Here is a 24,566-nt window from a genome sequence, read left to right on the forward strand (position 1 = left end):
GTCATGTAATCATAAGAATCAGACTTCTCCATCCATACTAGCACAAATGTTTTCGGTGACTGCAAATGGTCCTAAGGGAATTTTCATGATCTAGTACAGCATGTCACAGATGCATGCTTCTTAATAAAATATTACAGAATCATATCAATTTGACAGCTAAACAATTGATATTTTACATTTTCACAATGAAGGTAAATTATTCCCTGGGCTTAAGTACCATGCTACGAAGGTGTACAGAGGAACAAAGGTAAATCAACATGCATTACTAATTTCAGCACCAGATGTAGAGAGTAGCCAATTTCATGCTCCAGTCACTTTAACCCCAGGAAGTCTGGTAGTTAGATAGCTATATTGATAAAAATATATCAAAATTTAACCTTAGAAGAGTAATTAAACTGCCAAAGCTCATTTCATAAACTCATTCACAGAAATTATCCAACTATACTGCCACAGAATTTGAACACAGTTTTCTATTTTTAAAATAAGTTCAGTGTGAAAAAATATTTGTCCTAAGAACGTAAAAGTATCATTCTGATGTTGGATATTACTCAGCTTTTTTATTTAAAAACAGAAAGCTGAAAGGAAAACTGTTTCTTCTAGCCAAGTCACAAAGGCTTTAGATCTCTAGCTGCACTGCATCCATTTAATGAAGCTACATTGTTATTCAAATGATGATGTTCCTACACACCATCCCTACAATAAGCACAACAGCATGCGCCGACTTACCGAGGCGGAGGAATGCTGCAGTTCAGGAATGCAAGAGAAAATAACAGCAAGTTACACTTCAGTTTCAACAATATACAAATGTGTGCCAACAACTAGGGATGTCTTTTAATGCCAAAGATTTTATTAGGAAAAAGATAATGTGAGTGCTAACACAATGCACGACTGATTTTATACTGATTAATAATTACATTATTTTGAACTGCCTCAGCCAAAACAAATGAGTTCTGAGTATGTAGTGAATTCCACATAGATACAAATCTGTTATGAATTCAGTTCAAGCTGATAGCTTTTCATTTTAATTTAACCTGGTCAAAACACACACACATATATTAATAATATTTAGAGAAATAGAATTGGGTGGTATGGACTGGAATAATGTGGCCCAGAACAAGGACCAGTGGAGGGTTCTTGTGAACAGAGTAATGAACCTTCTAAAAAGGTAATACTATGCCATGAAGGCACATGAGGAAATGGATGTACAGATCCACAATTTCTTGATGTTGGCAATAGCTGGAAGTGAGTGGTCAGCTTCACACCCTGGCTGCTTTACCACCAGGGAAAGAGGCCCTGGTACCCACTGGATAGGAAGTTGGGTGGACCCCAGACCCAGTCTGGACGATCTTGAGAAGAGAAAATCATAACCCTACTGGGACTCAAAATCTGACCCCTCGATCTTCCAGCCTGTAGCTGGTCACTATACCGACTACATTATCCTGGCTCCTCATAATGAGCATTCTGGTTGCATAACATATTCAGAAATTCTTGAGTAGCTGAGTGAATGGCGGCCTCTCAAGAAGGACTCAGCTCCATGGAATTAGTTAGTTACTACTATATACTATTACTATATCTATACGTTTTTTATTTAAAAAAAAAACACGGTGAAAAGTCACAAAGAAAATCTTCAGTCACAATGGCTGGGAGAACAGTCAACATTTCAATCACGCACCTTCTGAATACAAGTCAGGAGTGTTAACATTACATCAATTTGCCCAGCAAAGCAAGTAACACTCAACTAATTATAAAGAACAATTTTCATATTATCTGACCTTTAGGCATAAATACTTATATGCTGAAGATATGTTACCTCTGCATGTGATTGATCAGCCATGTAGAACTGATCACTGACTGCAACAACTTCATGTTACACGCTGAGAAAACAAGGAATTAATACTCAGGCCCAATGATGGGACACCTCTGTCAAAAGCCCCCATTCTCTTAAAAGACTTATCAATAAAACATGTATAAAATACATTTAGCACTCAGTGTAACTTGGTGACCTATTTTGTTCAATTTGTACCAAATCAATCATCATATACATACATGATTAAATTATCAATATTGGCTGACATCCGCACTCACTTTATAATGATGGCACTCCAGTTTCTCTTCATCTCAGACTACTGTGGTAACAAAATGTTTAATAGTAAATCATGTGCTAATGATCAATGTTAATATTATAACCTTAAAAAGGCTGTTGAGAACTGGCCACAAAACAGTCATACTTGGTTTTGCAATCTTGTGGAGTTGATATTTCTGGTAGGGATAATGCATTCCTTAGTCAAATAAAACTAGAGAAAAGATGGTAAATGCAAGATAAAGTAGGAAACACTGGAACAACATTTAACTATAACAGAACTATATTGATTTCAATTTTTACACTTCCAACATGCACAAACATAACAAGTACTCAAAAAATATGATATTACTAGGAAAGAAATATGTAACAAGTATCTAGCTCAAATAAGAGTCTTACTAGAATATTTATAACCAATTATTTATACCAAAAAATATTTCACTTTTATAAAGTTTGTGAACTTGAATAAAAATTTCCTTACTCAGTGACCAGCCAAAGATAAGAAACCTCCAACTTAACAAGTGAGGATGTAATAATGTGCTGTCTGCTCAAGGCTGTTACATAAATTATGGAGAGGTGATGAAGATGGAGACACGGTGGAAGGACGATTAGAACGAGAAACTTGAGCAAAATCTGCTCCAGTGACACTTCATATGCCACATGTCTGTGAAATGTAACATGAAATAAACATTACAATCCGATGTACATATGTGGGCTCATAGCTTACCTGTTGGGGTTAGTACGGGGTCGCAAGGGTGCTCCTGGCTTCAACTTCGCACTTGGGTACTGTGAGAGGTATGTCATCATTGACATTTCATCCATGTTTGGGTTCACCAGTTCTTCTGGTTTGATTAACTAAAAACCAAAGTAAATCAAAGCTTCAGATTGAAGTACAAATGTACATTACATGTATTTACACAGAACGTAATGGGTGAATGGAAGGATTCCAAAGTAAATATGATATGGTGTATAAAAGTATGAAAAGATTATGCAATAAGTTAAGTGAATTAAATATACTTAATTACATGACCATTTATATCACGAAAATGTGGAAAAATTCACCACAAAACTAAATTCCATTATATTATGGAACTCACACATTTAAGGTACTGTAACAAAAACCTGACACAGGATACAAATATTATGTTTCTGGACATTATCCATCGTCCTGCCTTTATCTAAAAACACAGTCCCGTTTATTTTTCAAAACACAATGCTTCGGGAAATCGATTCTGTCTATCTCTTCAAGTAAAACCTACTCAGTCAGGCCCAATTGACAGAGCTAGTCCCTATCTTATTCTGTGCCATTTCAGTCACTAATATCTGCTTCCCAAAGGCAAATTTTAATACAGGTATCTGACTTAGGCAATTAAATTCTGGTTCCTCCTCATTATCTTCTACTTTCCTGATGGAATAATCTAAAGCAAAATCAAAAAGAAACATCCTCATTTCAGACCACAGTCACATGTAAATCATCAAATTTTTCAAAATCTATCTTGATTCTGTACAATACTTACCTGCCAACTGAACTATAATCTACATGAGGAAACAAAAGTATATTTGGTGACTACATTAAAATTTCTAAATTATGGCCTGTTCTTTATACAGGAAACTAAATAACCTTTTAAACTAAAAGCTAAAAAGACAGCTATGCTTAGCACAACATTAATCAATCTCATCTTTGAGAAACTCCTTTTCTTTTTCAAGATAAATATACCACATGCTGCACAAACTACATAAAAAGTACCTGTCTCAAAAAAGAAATAAGGGAATACAACACTGGCCAAAGGAAAATAAAAGTCAAGATTCTATTGAGAAATTCAGAAAATATGGCGAAATTTCAGTATATTTAAATAGAATATATTAAAATGAACATTTCTTGCATTTAGAGTGAGGGTTAGGAACTGAGGGAAATAAACAAATGCGGTGATGACACAGAAAACACAGTGTAAGGAATTACTGTCTGAACATTTGTACTCACACATAAAACTGGCTAAGAATGAACCAGTCAGTCTACTTCAATACTCTCCAGGATTATTTCCTCAGAAACTGCCTCAAAACTCTGAATCCTCATATTATTGTAATTTATCCAATGAGATATTCCATAAGACTGTCATAGCACCTTCTGATGTTTTATCATACACATAATAAAATATAAGAAAACAAGGGGAAATAATGGGCAGTGCACTAGATATACATAGTCAAAGATATACTGGCTATAATCTACATACAGAAGTCACAAGATACTTATGGGTATAGATAGAAAGAAATGCATAATAAAAAGAATGAGAAAGGAGGTGTATATTCATCTAACTATAAATTTCTTCAGCAGGAGTTTGTTAAGGTTCAGGATCTCAGTCCTCACCTGTCTAACGTTCAACCAATCATCTGCCAGACCCATGGCCTCTGATGCATTTTGGAGAGAGTCTTTTGGATTCCAGTCTTGCCAATCCGGGCAGAGCCCTATTAAAGATTAAACATAGTGTTAACTCAAAATAATCCTGTCACTCAGGTACTTCCCTACTCGTAAAAATTTTATTAGGGAATCAAACTTGGATGTCAATAAAGAAACTGTATGCCTCCAATCCCTGTATAGGGTTAACCTGCATGAAACATTAGATCCAGGGAAATGATCACCTGGTAGCCAGCTGTAAGCATGCGGTTGCACACAAATTCCTGACCTGAGTGACATGACATTCTACATCCCAAAACAAAAGACTAACGAAACAGCAGCCAAATAAAAAAAACATAAAAAACCTAGCACAATTAATTTCAAATTACACATTAAATAAAATTAAAAATAAGGATACGGCAGATCACGCTATCATAAGACACACATATTAACATGTGTGATTGACACCTAACAAAAATTTGTACCTCATTTCAACGTAAATTCAAATTAATTATATTGCTAACATAAAATAAAAACTATTTTCTTATCAGAAGCTGTGTTAAAAGTGTGCATATAAATTACATGTTCTGTGGCACTCTTCAATCAGCAGTGTTTAACCTAAAATTTTAGATAGATGACAAAACACCCCACTTTCAAATTGAATAATCAAGCTCCTACTGAACAAGCACAACATGTATACAACTACAGTGTTGAGAAAAGTGTTTCCAATTTACAGAAAGGTCATGCAGTGCTTTGTTGCTAATATGCCAATGGAGCTTATAAAACAGAAAATACAAAGAGAGAATCACGTTTTACCTGGTGCAACAGCATCAACCAATGCTCCAACAGCTTTGCCATCATTCCAGTCAGATGTGAAGTTTGTAATAGGAAGATCTGGGAGTTTGCTCTGGATCCAGTGTAATAATCTAAACACAATACACAACAACATTCATTTTATAGGATTGGAGATTCTCTCATGGGTTGTTATGAAGAGTTCTATCTTCTGGGATATTATGTCCTGCAGTCCATTGAGAGCTATGCTGATGATGTGAATCTACCGGGTGATAATATAAATACCATAAAGAAGAACACACAAACTTGAACTGATGCTAGTAAGGAGGTTGGTCTAGAAGTAAACACAGAGAAAACTAAGTATATGTTGCTGTCTTGTCACCAGAATGAAGCGCAAAATCATGACATAAAGACAGCTAACAGATGTTTAAAAAATGTGGCACAGTTCAGATATTTGGGAACAACTATCACAAATCAAAACCTGATTTAGGAGAAAATTAAGAGGAGACTGAATTCAAGTAATGCAAGCTACCAATCAGTCAAGAACCTTTTGTCTTCTCGTCTGCTGTCTAAAAACAAAAATCAGAATAAACAAAACTATTATTTTGCCTGTGGTTCTGTATGAGTGTGAAACTTGGTCTCTGCTCTGACATTAAGGGAGGAACACAGACTGAGGGAGTTTGAGAACAGGGTGCTGAGGAGAATATTTGGATTGAAGAGAGATGGAGTGACGGGAGGTTGGAGAAAACTACATAATGAGGAGCTTTATAACTTGCACTCTTTGCCAAGTATAATTAGAATTATGAAGACAACGAGGATGAGATGGCAGGGCATGTAGAACAAATGGGGAAGAAGAGGAATGCATATAGGATATTGGTAGGAAAAAAAGAAGGAAAGAGAACACTATGAAGACGACATAGATGGGTGGAAAATATTAAAATGGGTCTTAGAGAGATAGGATGGGATGATATGAATTGAATCGATCTGGCTCAGGATACGGACCAGCTGAGGGCTCTTGGGAACACTGTAATGAACCTTTGGGTTCTGTAAGTTCTTGAGTAGTTGCACAATTGGCGGCTTCTCAAAAAGAGCTTAGCTCCATGAGTGAGTGAGTCCACTGAAAGTCAACTGTTGTTTTGGAGGAATATGCTGCCTCCATCGTCAGGTTCAAAGAATAAGCCAAGTGGCATGTTCCTCCGAACCATCAAATGACTCAATGGACTACACAGTGTTATTATTTTTTATTATTTTTTTTTTATTCTTAGTGGGGTGAGACTGAGTCCACTTGGTACTGCGGTACACGGTGTTATATCCAGAAGACAGAATTCTTCAACCTTATTTTTTCTCTCACCACCACCACCAGGAATATTACAGATATATCCAAATATAATTATCCTAATCTAAAATAATACTGGTTTTCTGTTATTATTCCATGACCATGATGTTTGCATACTGGTGAAGATGTGATGACAGAAAAATAACAATTAGTTCACACACAATATGGTGCTACAACATAATATTTGCAATACTCTTTCTGTTATTTGCTGAAATGTATTACTAAAAGACTTTTAATAAAACATGTAAATGCAGCAATACCTTGCATGGTCTGGCTTCGATCAGTCTGGATTTACTATAGTCCGGTTTGAAAATTTCAAAACAAACTAAATTTTAATTGAGCAAAAGAAAAATAAATTCTAAAAAATTAGTATACAAAATTATTTTTAATACATAAATTATCTTTTTTTTTTTTCCTTTATACAGTCAAATCTCTTTTTGTGCGGTTTATTTTTATGTGGTTTTAAGGTTATGTGATATGATACATATTTCAATTTTTTCTGGCGTTCTCCGTTGTACATGTATGTACTTATGCTCAGGTCGTTCATTCTTGAGCTCTAACCGCTATCACTGGAGGAGGTGGGGAGAGCACTACTTTAACGGAATTCTGGATGAGCTACATCAGAAACATCATCAAAAATATAGGCGAAGCATGGCATGAATTAACGGCAAGCAATATGAGGGCAGTATAGAAACATATCATACCACATTGTGCAAATGATTTCATTGGTTTTGAAACTCATTTTGCTGAAGTCACTAATAACATAGTGGAAATTGGACAGCAACTTGGTTTCAACGAGTCAGATTCCGTAATTGAGTTTATCAAATCGAACACTAATGAACTAGAGAATGAAACACTTATTAACACAGATGATTAACAATGGCCTTATAAAGAACGGGATGACAACATAGACGATGACTGTGTTGAAGTGCCTGCATGAGAAATAACAGATGAACAACTATCAAAAATTACTGGAATGGTTGAAACCTTGTCAGAGCACACTATGGAAGTTGATCCCAATATTGAATGCAGCCTTACAATTCACCAAACGATAAACAATGCAATTCATTGCTACAAAGAAATGTATCATGAGAAAAGGCCAAAGAAGAAAAATGTGCAGACATCAATATTGCAATTTTTAGAGAATAGAAAATTAATCGCGAAAAACATTAATTTTTTAAAATTATTTCTAATAAAGACATTTGAATTTATTAATCACATTTCATTTATTGAAAAACAGAGATTTTTTTAACCAATTATCATTTTTGTATGTATTTAGTTCCTTGATTAGTCCAGTTTCAAACAGTCCAGGATACTGGCAGAACCGATTACCCGGGCTATGAGAGGTATTGCTGTATTATTAACTTGTTCCACCCCCACCCCCTCATTTCTTCTCAGGTTATTCTATCTTGGATGCTTTCATTCATATCCTAAGTTATATAATTGCAATAATAGGATGACTGTGAATGATAAATTGCAAAAGATATTTAAGGAAGCAGTCTGGCCTATTTTAAGGCACAACTGCACCGTCTGCCTGAAGAAACCGAAATACATCATAAAATATCTCGGTCAGAAGAGCCAAGATTAGGACCAAGATTCTAATCCCAAACTTTCATAACAAGAAGCAGGAGTAGAATTATTAACCATCTGGACTTCCAGTGCTTACTTTCAATGACACAAAATATTACAAACAACTCATGAAGGCAACTGTAATATGCAAATGAACTAGAGAAGTTCAGATTATCAAGGTAATGGTCATAGTCTATTTTAAGATTTGGCTGAATTTCATTTAGTCTTACTTATTTTCTTCAGTGAGGAAGGGCGATTTTAGAGACAAGACTCTGAGCACTCTGACACAACACAGTTTACATGAGTTCTGGTGAAATTTTTTTACTAATATACAGAGAACACTATATCCACTCATTCACTCTGTTGTTGTTCATCAAGTCATTCAAGCATGGCGTTTACATTCAACTAAACTGCATCTGTTATAAATTATATTTACAGATATTAATGATTCTGAGAAAGTTGAGGTAATATGCCAGAAGAGCACTGGGGACATCAACAATTCTAAGCCCAGCAGAAAATATGACTCTGCGTGTGTATATTGTTTTATGTTTCACTCTTCTATTTCTTTCTTAACGTTTTTCTAATTTTTGTCAATTGTAATATGAGAATATGATGTTTAACTGGTAAATGAAAATTTATTTCCATCCCCAAAAAAAGTTCCATATAGCAATACTGCAATGTAAATGAGAATGACGAAAGCATGAAATGAGAGCCCAAACTATAGATGAATTATGTCTACCAGTATTAAATATTTAATCATGAAAGTTTCTACAAAATGTAGTAGTATGGCAACAACCATACTTCATTACTCTATTCTGAAGATTGAGGCAGTATGTTCCTCCAAAACCTACCAAATAACATGAGGCTCTAACTTGAACGACCACAACATGAACTTTCACTGCTGTGAAAATACAAATCTCATAGTATTATTTTTTTTTATTGCTAGTGGGGTGGGACTAAGTCCCTTGTACTGCGGCCACTTCTGACCTACTGTACCAGATCCAGATGATAAGTGAGGGTGATTGTGGAGCAATTGGTGGAATGAAGATTGGCAGGGGAAACCGAAGTACTCAGAGAAAACCTACCCCAGCGCCACTTTGTCCACCACAAATCTCACTTGACCAGACCTGGGATCAAATCCGGGTCGCCACGGTGGGAAATCAGCGACTAACCACTTTAGCTATGGTGCGGCCCCCAAATTTCACAGTAAATAATTACATTAAACATAAATGCAATACAGTATAAAGACAGCAGATACAGAACCACTAACCTCTGTTTGGGTGTAGGACCTTTCCCTTCGCCATATAGAGGTTCTTCTTCTCCTTCCCACATGGGCATAGAAATGGAATAATGAAGGATCAGCGTCCATATCAAGCCAAGAATGAGTTTCAACTTGCAGTCCACAATATCTGTTGAATCTGAAACATGACACACCACCACATTAACTGTAGATCCAAGGGGACCAGGATGATATTTTAATTCAATATTCATACTTCTTATTTCTGTCCATTTAACAATACTTTGCCACATGCATACATCATGGGACATCAAATTCCAGATGGGTGTGAATGATGCATACAGGAAGGTCTAAAGGTACAACCATGGCCTATTTTAAGTCATTGTATCAGCATAGGAAAGCATAAGAAACCTCAATCAGGGTGGCAAGTCTCCAGGTCATGACCCAGAACCTCCCAACACACAACAGAAATCCTCATATTCCTTATTATTCTTATTCATATAGATATTGGGATGATATTGCTTCTCCCATGTAATACTGTCACGTATTTAGGAGTGTTACTATAGACGGGGTACGGACTGGTGAACAGATTCACTGACCACATATACACACCACTCAGAACTACAATTACAGGCTATTGCTGATCTCCACACCCACTAAACTTTGTCAGCCTGCTGTGTATTCACCAGCTTTCCTCTGTCAAAGGCTTCTAACAGTGGAGGTTCTTCAACTTCCCCCCCTCTCAGATCCTGTCTTCACAGCATCCCGCACAGAACTCTTTGTCAACTGTCAACTCAACAATAGTGTAGAGCTCAACTCAACTGCCAACCCTCAGCTATCTGGATCCCAGGCTAGCAGCCAATTCACAGCAACATCCCAGTCTTCTCTCCACTGCCCTCAGCCATCCAGGAGTCCTCACTATATAACCTTGCAGCAAACCCAACAGAAAACACTGCTTCCAACAATCCTTCTACTGTTGTCAAGGGTGGCTGCCTTGTGACAGACAGTATCCCTTCCACCGGAATGTGTTTATTGACCATTAACAAGCAATGCATGTTCATTCTCACGATCGTTGCACAGCAACAGTACTACATGCTACAACATACTCACATATACCTATTTTCTGATAGGGACCAGTGGAGGACTCTTGTGAACATGGTAATGAACCTTTGGGTTCCATGATATGTTGCAAAAATTCTTAAGAAGCTGCACAACTGGCAGCTCAGCTCGATAAAATCGGTCATGCCTAATTTATAACCACTAATGCAAGAAGGTGCAAAATAATGTCTGACCTATTTGATGTAAGAACAGTAGTAATAGGAATGGAACACTAATATAGACTTAAAAGGAGAAATCAGTACAATATTAACACAGATGATCAGAGCCCGGATTCTGATGACCTGAAAATATTTAAAAAGTGACCTATAAAATGACAGAAAAAATCCAGAAAAATTACCTAAAATATGACCCAAAAATGTAATATGCAGGGCTCGGATTTTGATGACCTGAAAATATTTAAAAAATAACCTATAAAATGACTGAAACCCCCCAGAAAAATGACCTAAAGGAGAAAGAGAAAGTACACTTCGCTTCCATATTATTCACATTTCAGAAAACATACGAAGAAAAATTCCCTAAAATGGCCAAAAATTTACCAAAAAATTACCCCCAAAATGAAAAAATTACCTTAAACCTAAAAATGTCAAAAAATTACCTATAAAATTTACATTTCTGTAACCAGCAGCTCATATCCGAGATTTATATATTTAAGAGCATCGCATAGGATACAAGGAAAAAAAGATGACATGTCATCAAAATCTGGGCCCTGCTGATGATAAACGAAACAAAGTGTGTAACTGAGCAAAATACAATAATCGCCTTGATAAAATTTTTAATATTCATTGCATTTCTGTGAAGAAAAACATCTGTTGGCCCTAAAACATAATACAAGACTTTATTGATGTAAATCAGCATCTCCATTCAGCTTAACACTACACCACCACTGCCAATGCTGGCATCATTAATGCTTTTGTTATTATACAAAAGTCATAATACAATTAAAAATTTTCTGGCCTTCTTTTTTGAACCATCACTATTTTGTTAATGAGAAAGCGACAAATATATTCACTAGGATTAGTGGGAGACGTTTGTATCAATCATGTTAACCGGCTAACACTTCAAAAAATAAAATAAGAATGTTACTTTCGTGGTCCAGTGGTGTTCCACATAGTGGCAGGAGAAGTGATCAGATAATCGATCATCTGCTTGTTAGCAATTTCCTCCATGCTACCATGTTGGTCAAACGAGAAACATAAGCACACTCTCCAGCCTCTACAGTCACTTGGTGCTTGCAGAGCCTGCAAGCGACTGAGGCAAGCAAGCAAGCAAGCAAGCAAGCAAGCAAGCAAGCAAGCATGAAAAATGTGACGGCGAAATGCGCATTTCTGCTCAAGAAACTAGCATAACATTCTTCAAAGCTCTGACGTCAATATTTATTTGTAAGTATCTTCAGGAGCATTTCCACATGCCAAAATACTATTCGAAATTATGCAAAACAAAAGTAACGACAGTTACTGTTCCAAGAATGTGGAAGAGTTTTGTACTTATTTTTAACAGGGTAGTGGCAATAGTTTAAAAATTTGGGTCAGAAAATGAGAGCAGCTTATAAAAAAATAAAGAACACTCAGAACTGTTGGCTAAGATACAGTGAACTGACCGAAGGACTTCGTATCACCGCCGGTGAAATGATCGGCATTATAAGGCCAGCAGATAAATCAATTTTTGCAAAACTGCCACAAAAAATTTGATTCATTTGAATAATCTGGAAACTTTAGATAACGTTTCCAGCTACTGTTTGTGAGTCGTAACTGAAATCACACAGACGGCATTTTGATTTTCTTCTGAAAACTGAATCTCTCATTATTTATCCACTGTAATAATTCTTACAAAGTAATATTTCAGCCCTGCTCAAATATTTTACTGCTTAAGATATGAGTATGGTATTACCGTTTAGTCAAAAAAGATCTGCACAATTATTAACCATTCGAATGATTAGTGTGCCTGTTGAGCAGTTATTCTCTGCTTCGAAGAAGGTCCACACTTACCTACAGAGCACGGAGCACTCAGTAAGTTATCACTAATGAAAATCAAGAAGAAAACACTTCAGAACTTTCATATCAATCCTAACTTCCAAGAGTGTGCGCAAGACATTGCCACTGAAGAGAAAAATTGTAACCAGCAGTTGATAACCTTTTCTTAGTTTATATTTATTTTCCCTTATACTCCTTAAATTCGTCAATTTTTTGTTCAAATTTGCAGAGTTGTCATGTACAAAGTATATACTCAACTGCCAAAATTGTAACCATGTCCCTCTGCCTCAAAATCTGGCTAACAGTGCTGAAGAAGTCACATTCTCCCAGTTAGAGCTCAAATTTCCGCTTCCGCCAACCCATTGCACACAATAGCTAAAAAGAACCGTAACGTAAATTAACATGAACTAATTTAATGTCAACAGCTATATGCACTCTAAAGAAAACTCCGTTGCCTGTGCTCAGCAAGCGAACTATACCGACCGAGAAACTGCCGCTTGTCGGAGAAATTAGTGCCAACTTTTGCGGATAGAGGGAGTCACGCGGTCAGCGCAATGAATCCCCACGGTTCCACATCTTATGGCAATGCAAACGATTTGATGCGGCACGAGAAGACATGCTCAGGAACCTGATTAAGCGCAATGAATACCCCCCGTACAAGATCGAACCCCTCCTCAGGGACATGGATCCTGGGATTATTGCATCGATTGCTCACTACCTAACCCGCATCGACATCACCATTTAATGAACATACATTAGTCCTTGCTACATAAATTAGATACAAACCGTATCTACTCCACCAACAACCGCCTTCACTTAGCCACGTATTTCAGTTTAGACCTACTCATCAGCATGCTATAAACTTGTTTCATATTAAGCCTACTTGTAAACTTAATGTAAATATGTCTTAACTCTGAACCTATTTGTAAGCATGTTACAGACTCTAACTTAAGCTTGTAATTGGCAGAATGGGCTCTCCAGCCCGACGCCAAATTCTTATATCTCACAATAAAAAAAAAAAAAAANCGGTTGGTAATCTCGGTTTTCTACACCGGAGCCGCCGTTTTCCTTGAAATAGCTCCTCAATTATCCTCACGAGTCTGAATGGACCCCGTTCCGGACCCACTTCTCAGAAAATCTGGTAGCGCAGGGAATCGAACCCGGACCTCTGGATCTGTAGCCAGGAACTCTTGACTACCAGACCACAGCTCTAATCCATACTTTAATTCATTTTGACCGAAAAGAATTCTCTATATATCGGGTATATTCATTCATCCCACACATAAATATTCGTATAAACAAAAATTAAAGATAGAATGAATCGCATTTGCTCTTGCAATTTAATACCACCTCCCCACTATAAAATAGACGCTAAGTCAATTTTGACTTAAAACTTAATACTGAATAAGCGTCAAGCTCCATGAGGCTCTTGAGATCCAGCGTCGAATTATATGATGACTGATGAACTGGAAAGGACTTGGAAAGAAGTTGTAGTAGCCAGCCACTTGCCTCGATTAACTGAGTAAAATTATGAAAAAATAAAACCGGAATGGCCAGTGTCTCGGCCAAGATTCGAATAGGGCAAATCCGAGAAACAACAAAACCTGCAAAACAGCAGAGTCTGCAATTTGGCACCGCAAGAAAGCCGCCATCACAACCGCGGCTCGGCTTGGTAATTGAAAAACATTTGCTCCAGACCAAGAATAAGAAGTAGCCGAGCAAGTTTCGAGATTTCCAAAACTTTTTTTTTTGTCTAATGCCTACAGAGTTTCGCCGATTGCATATGATTTCGCGGAAGCCAATAACCTCAAAACTAATTTTTCGAATTCGGCAGCAAAACTTGCCGTCAAAGACGGTTTGTAACTACCTACGTACCACTCGGCACTACAGCCCTGGGTGAGCCTTGGCCTCCTCTACAACCAGTCCCCACAACCAATGCGTGCTGCCATAGGAATGGAGCCACGCATGATGACACGAGGATGGTTGTTAGGTTTCTGAACAAAATTCTTTTTAAAGGATGAGGTTGTCAGTCTCATGCCCAACCTCCAACCTGGAGGACCAGGATATCTCTTTAATATGGACTCTACCCTTTGACCTTTCCGGCATAGGTGATGCTACCGGTAAACTACCGTCGGCATAACTCTCCAGGTCACAGAGTCACGCAAGGCCCATCACCACGACAAGGCGGAGACATCTTTAGAGGGAAATACGGTTTGTGCTGATTCTTAAAGGAAATACTGGAATCAGTCTGTGGAAACCCGAAATCACGAACGTTAACAGAATCAACGCACTTGATGAAGGTGCAGTAAAACGTTACTTTAAGAGTCTACAGATGGTAATGTGAAAGAAAATACAAATTTCCGGAGTCCAATGCCCATAATGTGGATGGAATGGGCATTTCTACCATGCAAAAACCCGGTCGAACTTTAGGGCCAAAAGCGCAAAAGAAAATTGGAGCTGCAATTTTCTGATAACGTGGAAAAAACGTCACGGTTCGTATTCACCTGGTGCTGCTGGGAATTACATCCCACCAGCGGTAATATATCCCCCCCCCCAAAGGTGTCTCCACCTTGTGGTGGTGGTGGGGCTTGCGTCATTCTGTGACCTGGAGAGCTATACCGGCGGTAGTTTAACTACCTGTAGGGTAACCCATGCCGGAAAGGTCAAAGAGTAGAGTCCAGACTAAGAGATACCCTGGTCCTCCAGGTTGGGGGTTGGGCATGAGACTAACAACCTTATCCTGTAAAAAGAATTTTGTTCAGAAACCTAACAACCAGCCTCGGGTCATCATGCGTAGGTCCTCTCCTATGGCAGCACGCACTGGTTGTGAGACTGGTTATAGAGGCCAAGGCTCACCCAGGGCTGTAGCGCCGAGTGGTAGCTAGGTAGATAGCGGTAATATATCACAGGACGCGAATGTCTCTAGAGCTGCAAAGTGCGGTTCAACTGGAGTACTTTATTGTTGTTCTAAAAATTGAGGTATACGTCTAAAAACGGAGGTATGCCGAAGAATTGTTCTTCTAATGACTTCTTCATTTCAAACAATTTGCGAAACCTAGGGATAAGCCTTATTATTAGTACTTGAAAACGAGGCCAGCCATTTTTCCTTTCGCATATATGATCACTGCAAGGATAACGATATAACTATGGTTATCAATTCCGCCTCACACTTCAAATCGGAGGCAATCAAGCGACCCAACATCCTATGGGCCTACTCGGGATTTGTATCGTCACAAAACAAAAGCAGGTTTCTGACTACTATATAATAAAACGACTGAAGTCAAGTAAAAACAATAAATCAATATGTTTTATTTAGCAATCATACTACATGTTTCGGTCTCTTTTTGGCAATTATCAGGTGTGTATGGATAAAAATAATAAATATATTATGCTTCTTGCTGAATTATATGATTAAATTCTACGGGTCTCTTCAGAAGACATTTAACGAATGTGACCTGTATCTAAAAACCCACTAACGTGAAAGAATTGGTCATTTTGAACCTACTGAATTGTTTAATAAAGCCTATGTCAAAAGCTGCAGTGCAAAAACCCATATCCGGTTTCAGAGAAGCAAGTGTTTGGCCTTACAGAAGGGGCAAACGCACTGAAGTGGACTTTGAACCTGCTCAACCAATAATGTGGTTTTGCAAATAACAGAGAACGAAGAACGGTCAGCAGGAAATATCTTAACATCATGATCTGAAACTACTATTGCTATAACGAACGACGAGCCACCAGAGAAGTTGCAAATGGGGACATTTACACATGTTAGTCTTGCTGATATATACCCCATTCGAAAACCTCAACATACGAACAACTCGGCAAAAAAAAAAAAAAAGGCATAATCCTCGAAAAATATAATTTTAAATTCCGACTGGGACATCGATGAGGAAGAAATGTTAAAAATGTTGAAGGAAAGAAAGAGCTCAAGAGAAAAGGAAAGGCTTTGAAGGGACAGGAGGCGAAAATTAGATCCAAGTCGAAGAAAAGTGAGAAGACTTGAGAAAGGAGTTTTACGTTTAAGGGTGTAATTTGACTCTCCTACAGAGGCTGATAAGCAAATACTTTATGACGATAACGATTCAAATAATCAAGATTCTTTCACTGATAAAAACGTGTCCCTTATATGTGGAGAATTCGGAAGAGATTGCAAATTATGGTACCGAAACATTGCGCTCAGGGTACGCACTCTCAGAGCGCAGTGGTTAGTATTCTCCTAAGGATGCTCAAAATTATCAGACCGAAGAAAACAAGATAAATTGAAGTGGCTACAGGATCCAAGCGAAATAAATGGGGATAATCTGAATATAAGACGTGAAACCAGCAGGCATTTCATGAATAAAAAGAGGGAATATCTGAAAGACAAAATTGATGAGCTTGCAATGAACAGCGCTAACTGGTTCTCCTAGGAGCTATGTGATTTTTGTACAATCAAACGGAGACATAAGAGTATGCTGTTTGATACATTTATAATATCCAGCGCAAGATGGATGATAATGTCCTTCACAGTCCTTTGCTTCAAAGAAGATACATATACAGTATGTGTTTCCTATATTTCTGCTGCGGTCATTTAAATCCAATTGCGTAGCTATGTTATATACACTCCGGTTTAGAAAACCGAAATTAACGGCCGTGGGGATTCGTTGCACTGACCACGCGACACCCTCTATCCGCTGAAGTTGGCACTAAGTTCGCCGACAGGCGGCGGTCGCTTGGTCGATATACGCAGTTCGCTTGCGGACTTAAGCCACTGAGTTTGTTTTTTTTTTGTTATGTTATATTCACTCTTTTCGGTATTCATGCTTCTGGAGTATGCAGAACACTTCCCCACCTAGTGCGCATTAATACGCCAACACTAGGGGAATTCTGCACAGACGTATGTTTTCATAAATGTTCTTTTGTTCTTTTCATAAATGTTCATAAATGTTCAATCTTTAATTGTGACACGAAAATAAATGAAGAATTACTTAAATTTAGAACACTGCAATATTAGCTGGAAAATCATTTTTCCCTTGAGGTCGTAACATGCGCCCGCCTTCCCCTGCAAGTTTAAAATGTTATAGCTAAAGCATCCTATTGGGTCCCGCCTTCTTTATACTTCACGACGAAATTAATGTTATTATTTGCGGGAAACATTTGAAAGTAAATACTGATAAGCAAACCATTCTCAACACAACATATATAAATTATGCTACACGCTGGAAGGTCGCGGGTTCCAGTTCTGATGAGGTTGATTTTCTTTTTCAATTGACCTACTCCTTCCAGCTGCATGGCTCTTCTCCAGCACCTGCTCGGGGTTCAAAGCGATTACGTTCCAAAACTCTGGAAGCACTTCCTGCCTTCTCCATCTGTCTACCTTCCCACACCACCCTAGCCTAGCAACATTAGACGACCTGTACAAATCACGAAGCCTTCCTTACGTACTCTCCTCGTATCCGATCTTACACTTTTGGGGTCAAAATATCTGCCCTTTATTTTAAAATATTCGCAGTTTATATTTCCTCCAGAAAATACGAGGCCACAGACATAATTATAATTACAATAGTAATTAGTGTTTCATAATTTAATCTTTACAATTCTGATATAGGCTTAATAAAAATAATCTGTTCCATAAAAAGAGCTTGAAATCTATATGACACATGTGTGCGAATAAAAACTGTAAGCATGCATACACATAAAACATGCTCACATGTAAAATACAAGCCTGCATTCAGCGCGCATGTGTGCACATAAGAAACTGCACGCGCGCACATAAAAACAACAGGAGCGTGCAGGAGCATGAAATCTTCCAATTCTCAACACAGCTTCAGCCTTAGGAACGCAGTACAAATACATGTTTCTGTCCCTAACATCATGCCTCACGTTTCTGCTGGTGTAGAAAACGGGCAGATATGAATCAGTAACTGGGAACAAAATACCAGTGACCTCGAAAGACCAAAGCAGACAAATAAATATCAAGAGTTGTTGGTGGATTTCGGATTTTACTGGCCCCTGAACAAATGTGATTTGTATGAGTCCCAGCTGCGTTACATAACTTCCCACCCTCCTTCCCGATGTGATCCCTGATTGGGTCAGAGTCATGTAGAAAAAGGTTCTAGTGGATTTTGTCTAAATTTCACAATTCTATTCCGCCTTGGCTATGCTGAAACACTCGTATATTAGCTATTCGAAACTGCATAAATATGAGCCCCATATCCTGTACTCTGCGTCAAATATAATTACAATTATCAAGTCAAGGAGTATGAAGTGGGCAGGCCATGTAATATGCATGGGGGGGGGGGAAAATGAATGCATATAGGATTTCTGTGGGAAAGCCAAAAGCAAAGAAGCCACTAGGAAGACCCAGATGTAGTTGGTAGGATAATATTAAAATAGAAAGATAGAACGAAGAGGTATGCACCGGACTGACCTGGTTCAGGATAGTGACCAGTGGAGGGCTCTTGTGAAGAAGGTAATGGAACCTTCGGGTTCCATAAAATGTTGGAAAATTTTTGAGTGGCTTCGTGACTGGCAGCTTCTCAAGAAGGGCTCAGCTCCATGTAGTTAGTTACTATATTCGTCATTTTACACGCTGTTGATCTGTAGATTAAAGAATGAGCAATGAATAATATGAATGCTTCCCAGAATATTTTGTACGTTGAATCCTTCTGGCTTTAAATTTACTCCACATCAGAACTAATCGCCAGGCATAAAATCTTTTCGAATCAGAAGCACTGCCAATTAAACTCTTCCAATTAACATGCCATTTTTATTAACGATATTGAAAATGCCGGGGGTACGCGGTAGCGTAGTTGGTTGAGGCACTACGCTACAAGCCGGAAGGTCGCGGGATCAAATCCCGATAAGGTGAATTTTTTGTTTCAATTTACCTAATCCTTCCAGCCGCACTATGGCCCTGGGGTCGACTCATCCTCTAACAGAAATGAATACCAGGAATATTCTTGGGGGTAAAGGGCGGCTGGCGCGTAAGGCTGACAACCTCACCGCCATCTATGAGCCGATTGACTAGGAAATGTGGAAACCTCAACATCTCACAACCCTACGAGCCTCCACGGCCTACTACAGGGATAGCTTTACTTTTACTTTTTTTATTGAAAATTCCACCTCCATCTAAGATACAGAACGTAAATAATCCAACCCCCCCCCCCAAAATCCGTGGTTTTAGTCCGCAAGCGAACTATACCGACGGAGCGACCGCCGCTTGTCGGCGAAGTTAGTGCCAACTTTAGCGGATAGAGGGTGTCGAATGGTCAGTGCAACGGATCCCCACGGTCAATATCGGTTTTCTAGATCGGAAGCAAAACCACAACTTCAGTAAAAGCTCCACAACTATTCAAAGCTTTGGTCTCGCTAAATAAGCATTAACAGCTTTAAAAGTTTTCCATCTTCTCGGATCAGAAATCCAACGTGAAGGAGTACATGGTGACCGAAATCATTTTAGGTTTTGTAACTTCAAAAGAAAAACACACTGTGGGGTTAGTGTTCATGAAGAAATCCACCATTACAGAATCGCCCAGTGTTAAATTATCACGCTAATGAAATGTACTGTCTGACTGAGAACTGAAGGTGGATGGTGGTGAACACACACCGTCGGCAGATAAAGTGTGGTAAGCCACTACATGCCTTCAGTACTCAGACAATAGTTCTCGAAATGATGACTATAATAAGAATTCGCGGTGTCCCCACAGTAAGAGAGTGCGGGAGAGCTGAGCTATCTAAAAAGCTCCTGGGAACAGAACTTTCCCAGCTACAGAACTGTGTCAAGTGCTAAGTTCAATGACTAAGGCACGCGATAATTGTATTTAAACCTGCTACGCGAGTTCCCCTCATTAAATTAAATGAACGTGTGGAAAAAAAAAAACAGAAGCTTTAAGTTTCCTCGGTTTTCAATGGTGCGTTTTCATGTGGCTTCTCCTAGTTGCAGTGCACGGATCACGCAGAAAGGTATTACTGAATTCAGTGTATACTACATTTCTTAACACACATATGTATACGTGTATGTATGTAGCCTAGCCGGTCACGGTAGCCGAGCGGTCTAAGGCATGTACTGTCTTCGCTCGCTTGGAAACCGGGATCGTGGGTTCGAATTCCACTCAGGGCATGGATGTTTAGTTTGTGTGTGCGTTTTTCTGTTAGTGTGTACATGTAGAGGCCTTGAGACGAGCTGATCACCCGCCCAAGGAGTCCTACCGAATGTGAAAGATCTATAAAAACCGAAGTGAATGAAGAAGTTCATGGAGGTAGGCCTAGGCCAACTGGGGCTGTAGTGCCAAGGAAAAAGAAATGTATGTGTAGCCTATGTATCGGTCGACCAGCTTAACGAGTTACGATTGGTTACGGGCTGGAAGACAGATGTTTCATTCCCGTTAAGGATATGCTTTTTTCTCTTCTCCGTCATGTTCAGACTGACTCTGAGATCTGTCCGGTTGCTCTTCGAGTTGGGTATAACCGGCGAGTGAAGCTGACCTCGCATCTTCATTTAGCGTCGAGGTTGAAATGTATGGAGCTTTACATCCAATCCAATACTACCTTAAGCACACAGACGATTATCCTCATTGAGATGGTTCGTGCATTTCCTCCGACACTCCAGGCATACGCCTGGATAAAACTTTAAAATAGACTTTGACCGCTTCCCTCCCACATCACTTCAATGTCATCATGTACAACCCATTCTAGCATTTGGCGCTGTAATCTACACCTGATCCAGGATATTAAGAGATTGAACTCGGGTAATGCTTGCTACCATTCAGTCCAGAAACTTTTGTCTTCTCGTCTGCTGTCCAAAAACATAAAAATTAGAATATGCAAAACCATAATTTTGCCTGTGGTTCTGTATTGGTGTTAAACTTGGTCTCTGACATCAAGGGAGGACCATAGACTGAGGGTATTTGAGAACGGGGTGTTGAGAATATTTGGACCGAAGAGGGATGAAGTGACAGGAGGTTGGAGAAAACTGCATAATGAGGAGCTTCATAACCTGTACTCTTCTCCAAGTATAATTAGAATGATCAAGTGAAGGAGGATGAGGTGGGGAGGGCATGTAGCACGAATGGGGGAGAATAGAAATGCATATAGGAAATTGGTGGGAAAGCCAGAAGGAAAGACTCCACTGGGAAGACCAAGGCGTAGGTGGTTGAACAATATTAAAATGGATCTTAGAGAGGCAGGATTGGATTGATCTGTCTCAGGATAGGGACCAATGGTGTGCTCTTGTGAACACGGTAATGAACCTTCGGGTTCCATAAAATGCTGGGAAATTCTTAAGTAGCTGCAGAATTGGCGGATCGTCAAGAAGGGCTCAGTTCCATGAGTGAGTGAGTGAGTGACTAATTAATCTACAACACAAGTTATATAAGCATCAGGTACAACATCAAACAAAAAACAGCCAATCCGTCAGATACTTGCACATAACACTGCACCCCAAAATACCCCTTTCAACCCTTGTTGCGTCACTGGGTTTCTTAGTTCGCACATACAGCCAGGTTACCTACCATACAAGGCTGAGCATGGGTCGCTGTCACGTCATGTCCTACTTCCAGTACTTACTTCGCCATAAATGGCAATAGGATTCCTACATCATATCGCAGTAACAAGTTCATACGGAGGCTCTACACGCCCTTTTCTTGGACGAATATTTCACCATTTCGCTTATTAACTGAGTAACGATCGGGAGGTGGGTTCGACCTCCGGCAGTGGGGGTTGGAAGCAAAATATCACAATGTCGTCCAGAACGGCTCTAAGAAAGCCGGTCTGTGATGTTAATGACCCACTTCCATATAATGCACACACGCGCACGCGCACACACAGCTTGGCAACACTACATGAGTCTGCCTGTTGTGAGGTATCAACATACAGAGATCGGATGGAGAAACAATACCATTCACATTAAAAGGGCGTGAATCTGAAAAGTTTATCATGGATTTAAACAATCCTCACCTTGTAATAATAATAATAATAATAATAATAATAATAATAATAATAATAATAATAATAATAATAATAATANCTCCGAATAAATATTAATGCCTAATAAATCTTTTGGGGGCACTAGCATTAATATGTTAACACTGACTTCCACATATTTTTCATTACCACAATAGCCTGCAATGATACAGTTTAGTTTCCGGCTGTTGGTTATGAAGTTGTCCTTTCTTGATATTGTATCAATTGCTGAGGTTATGAGGGTTGGAATTCGATAAGTGGGAATAAGTAGGAACGTGCAATTCGCCACGGCATAAGATACTATACCGGAATTTGCTTCGAGGGGCTGAGAACAACCACGAAACAAGAATAGTCTGTATTCGGCCGGAATTCAAATGCGAGTCACAGCCTTTGCTCTGTTTCATGGCTAACGTAAACCTCACGAAACATACTCAGGTTCGAAATGACTTATTTATTCGCTTCGAGCTACATACAAAGCAGGGGTTACAGCAAACTGACATGAATCAAAATCATACAAACTTAGTGTCGATTACGTATATCGAACTGCGTCAAAATCCATTGGAGAGTTTTGGACATTAAATATGAGGACAGACAGAAATCGCTTATAGATCATGTGTGCATTTTACATCCTTCATGTAATAAACAGATATAAAAAGATTGGAAATATGCACTTCAAAGTGAACTGAGCATGTTTTCCAAACTCGCACTTTGCGATTTTACAAACCTCGTTGACCTTAATATTTATTTAATGCTGATGAGATGGGGCAATGAAACATATTTCTTCACAAGGCGCTTTATTACACACAAGGTAAATTTATATTTCCCTGCCTTTACATTAAGGGCGCGATCTGATATGATCCCAAATGCACTAAAATTGTAAATATTGGTAGAACATTTATTTCCCTAAATAATTACAAGAACATGCGATATTCTGTAACATGAAGATAAAAAAGAAGAAATACAAAATTTTATTTTACAGGAATTTGATGTTCCGGTTTGGAAACCACGGGGCAATACAGATGTTCGGGACTTATGATACAAAGACGAGCAATGTTTATGCAGATGAAAAGAACATTGGCTGCACTGCATTCTGGTCATCCTTTTATAACTTTGCATCTTCCTTAGCGATCTGCTGCCTCAGTAAAATGTTCGCAAACACTACACAACATCGTGGGTCACTTATACATTTCAGAATTTCCTTCACAACTTTGGATCCTACTGGGGCTGTAGCGCCATCAGAACTGCCTGTCTTTCTCGTGTAAATGTTCACGTGGAATGGATGTGAATGAACAGAGCATCCACTGCTTGAAGCCGAATCTGATAGGCTTACCGAGAATAAACATTTTGCAACCGTGGTGGCCATAATATGGTGACATCTGTTTGTCGTCAAGCTAATATGCTTCTCAAAAATACCAAACTGTTTCTGAGATTCATTTGTTGCCTCAATAAGATGTGTAATCTTAGAAAGTTTGTCTCCAGCAAGCAAAGCTTCATTATTGGCAACATGAATATTTTTTAAGAAAGCAGTCTTCTGGGATTTCGCACCGTGTATATGTGGTGTTAACCGACGTTTCGGAGGAACGTATCGCCTCCAGCTTCAGGGTAGAAGGAAAAATATAAGAAATCCGGAAGCGAAAAGACCGTGAGAACCGTTAAAAGCAGCGGTGTTCCCATCACCACCTTCCATCGGTTTCTACCGGAAAAGTTCATCGTATATCTCCTCTAACCTCAAATATCTCCGATGCGATCTAGAATGTACAAAAGAGGATAGTTTTGTGAGTAAAATATATGCGCTGACACACCGGAAATAGGTGTATACAATATGACTCGATCATACGTTCAGATAGGAAAACGATTATCTGAACTCCTTTGCTCATGCATTGTTCCAGTATTACCAAATGGGAACAACACAAAATTAATGCCTACCGCGCGTTAATGTTCCAATTTACTTACTTATTCATGGAGCTGAGCCCTTCTGGAGGAGCCGCCAATTCTGCAGCTACTCAAGAATTTCCCAGCATTTTATGGAACCCAAAGGTTCATTACCGTGTTCACAAGAGCCCACCACTCGTCCCCATCTTGAGCCAGATCAATCCAATCAATCCCATCCTATCTCTCTAAGATCCATT

General features: G+C 38.8%; 1 protein-coding gene across 4 annotated transcripts in view; it reads right to left on the reverse strand.

The window, feature by feature from the left end:
• The window catches only part of LOC111867150 (filamin-A), a 308,902-nt gene that overhangs the window by 216,894 nt on the left and 67,442 nt on the right, over nucleotides 1-24,566 (reverse strand). For 2 of the 4 annotated variants that reach the window (XM_023856746.1, XM_023856728.1), the window contains exons 3-7: nucleotides 9,440-9,587; nucleotides 5,289-5,398; nucleotides 4,446-4,543; nucleotides 2,808-2,935; nucleotides 727-741 (exon numbers count right to left, since the gene is read on the reverse strand). In XM_023856746.1, the coding sequence (XP_023712514.1) occupies nucleotides 727-741; nucleotides 2,808-2,935; nucleotides 4,446-4,543; nucleotides 5,289-5,398; nucleotides 9,440-9,587 (499 nt within the window). The remainder of the gene's footprint in view (nucleotides 1-726; nucleotides 742-2,807; nucleotides 2,936-4,445; nucleotides 4,544-5,288; nucleotides 5,399-9,439; nucleotides 9,588-24,566) is intronic. The other 2 variants (XM_023856756.1, XM_023856738.1) reach the window with 1 other exon arrangement.

The sequence above is a fragment of the Cryptotermes secundus genome, unplaced genomic scaffold (assembly GCF_002891405.2).
Source record: "Cryptotermes secundus unplaced genomic scaffold, Csec_1.0 scaffold277, whole genome shotgun sequence".
Classification (NCBI taxonomy): domain Eukaryota; kingdom Metazoa; phylum Arthropoda; class Insecta; order Blattodea; family Kalotermitidae; genus Cryptotermes; species Cryptotermes secundus.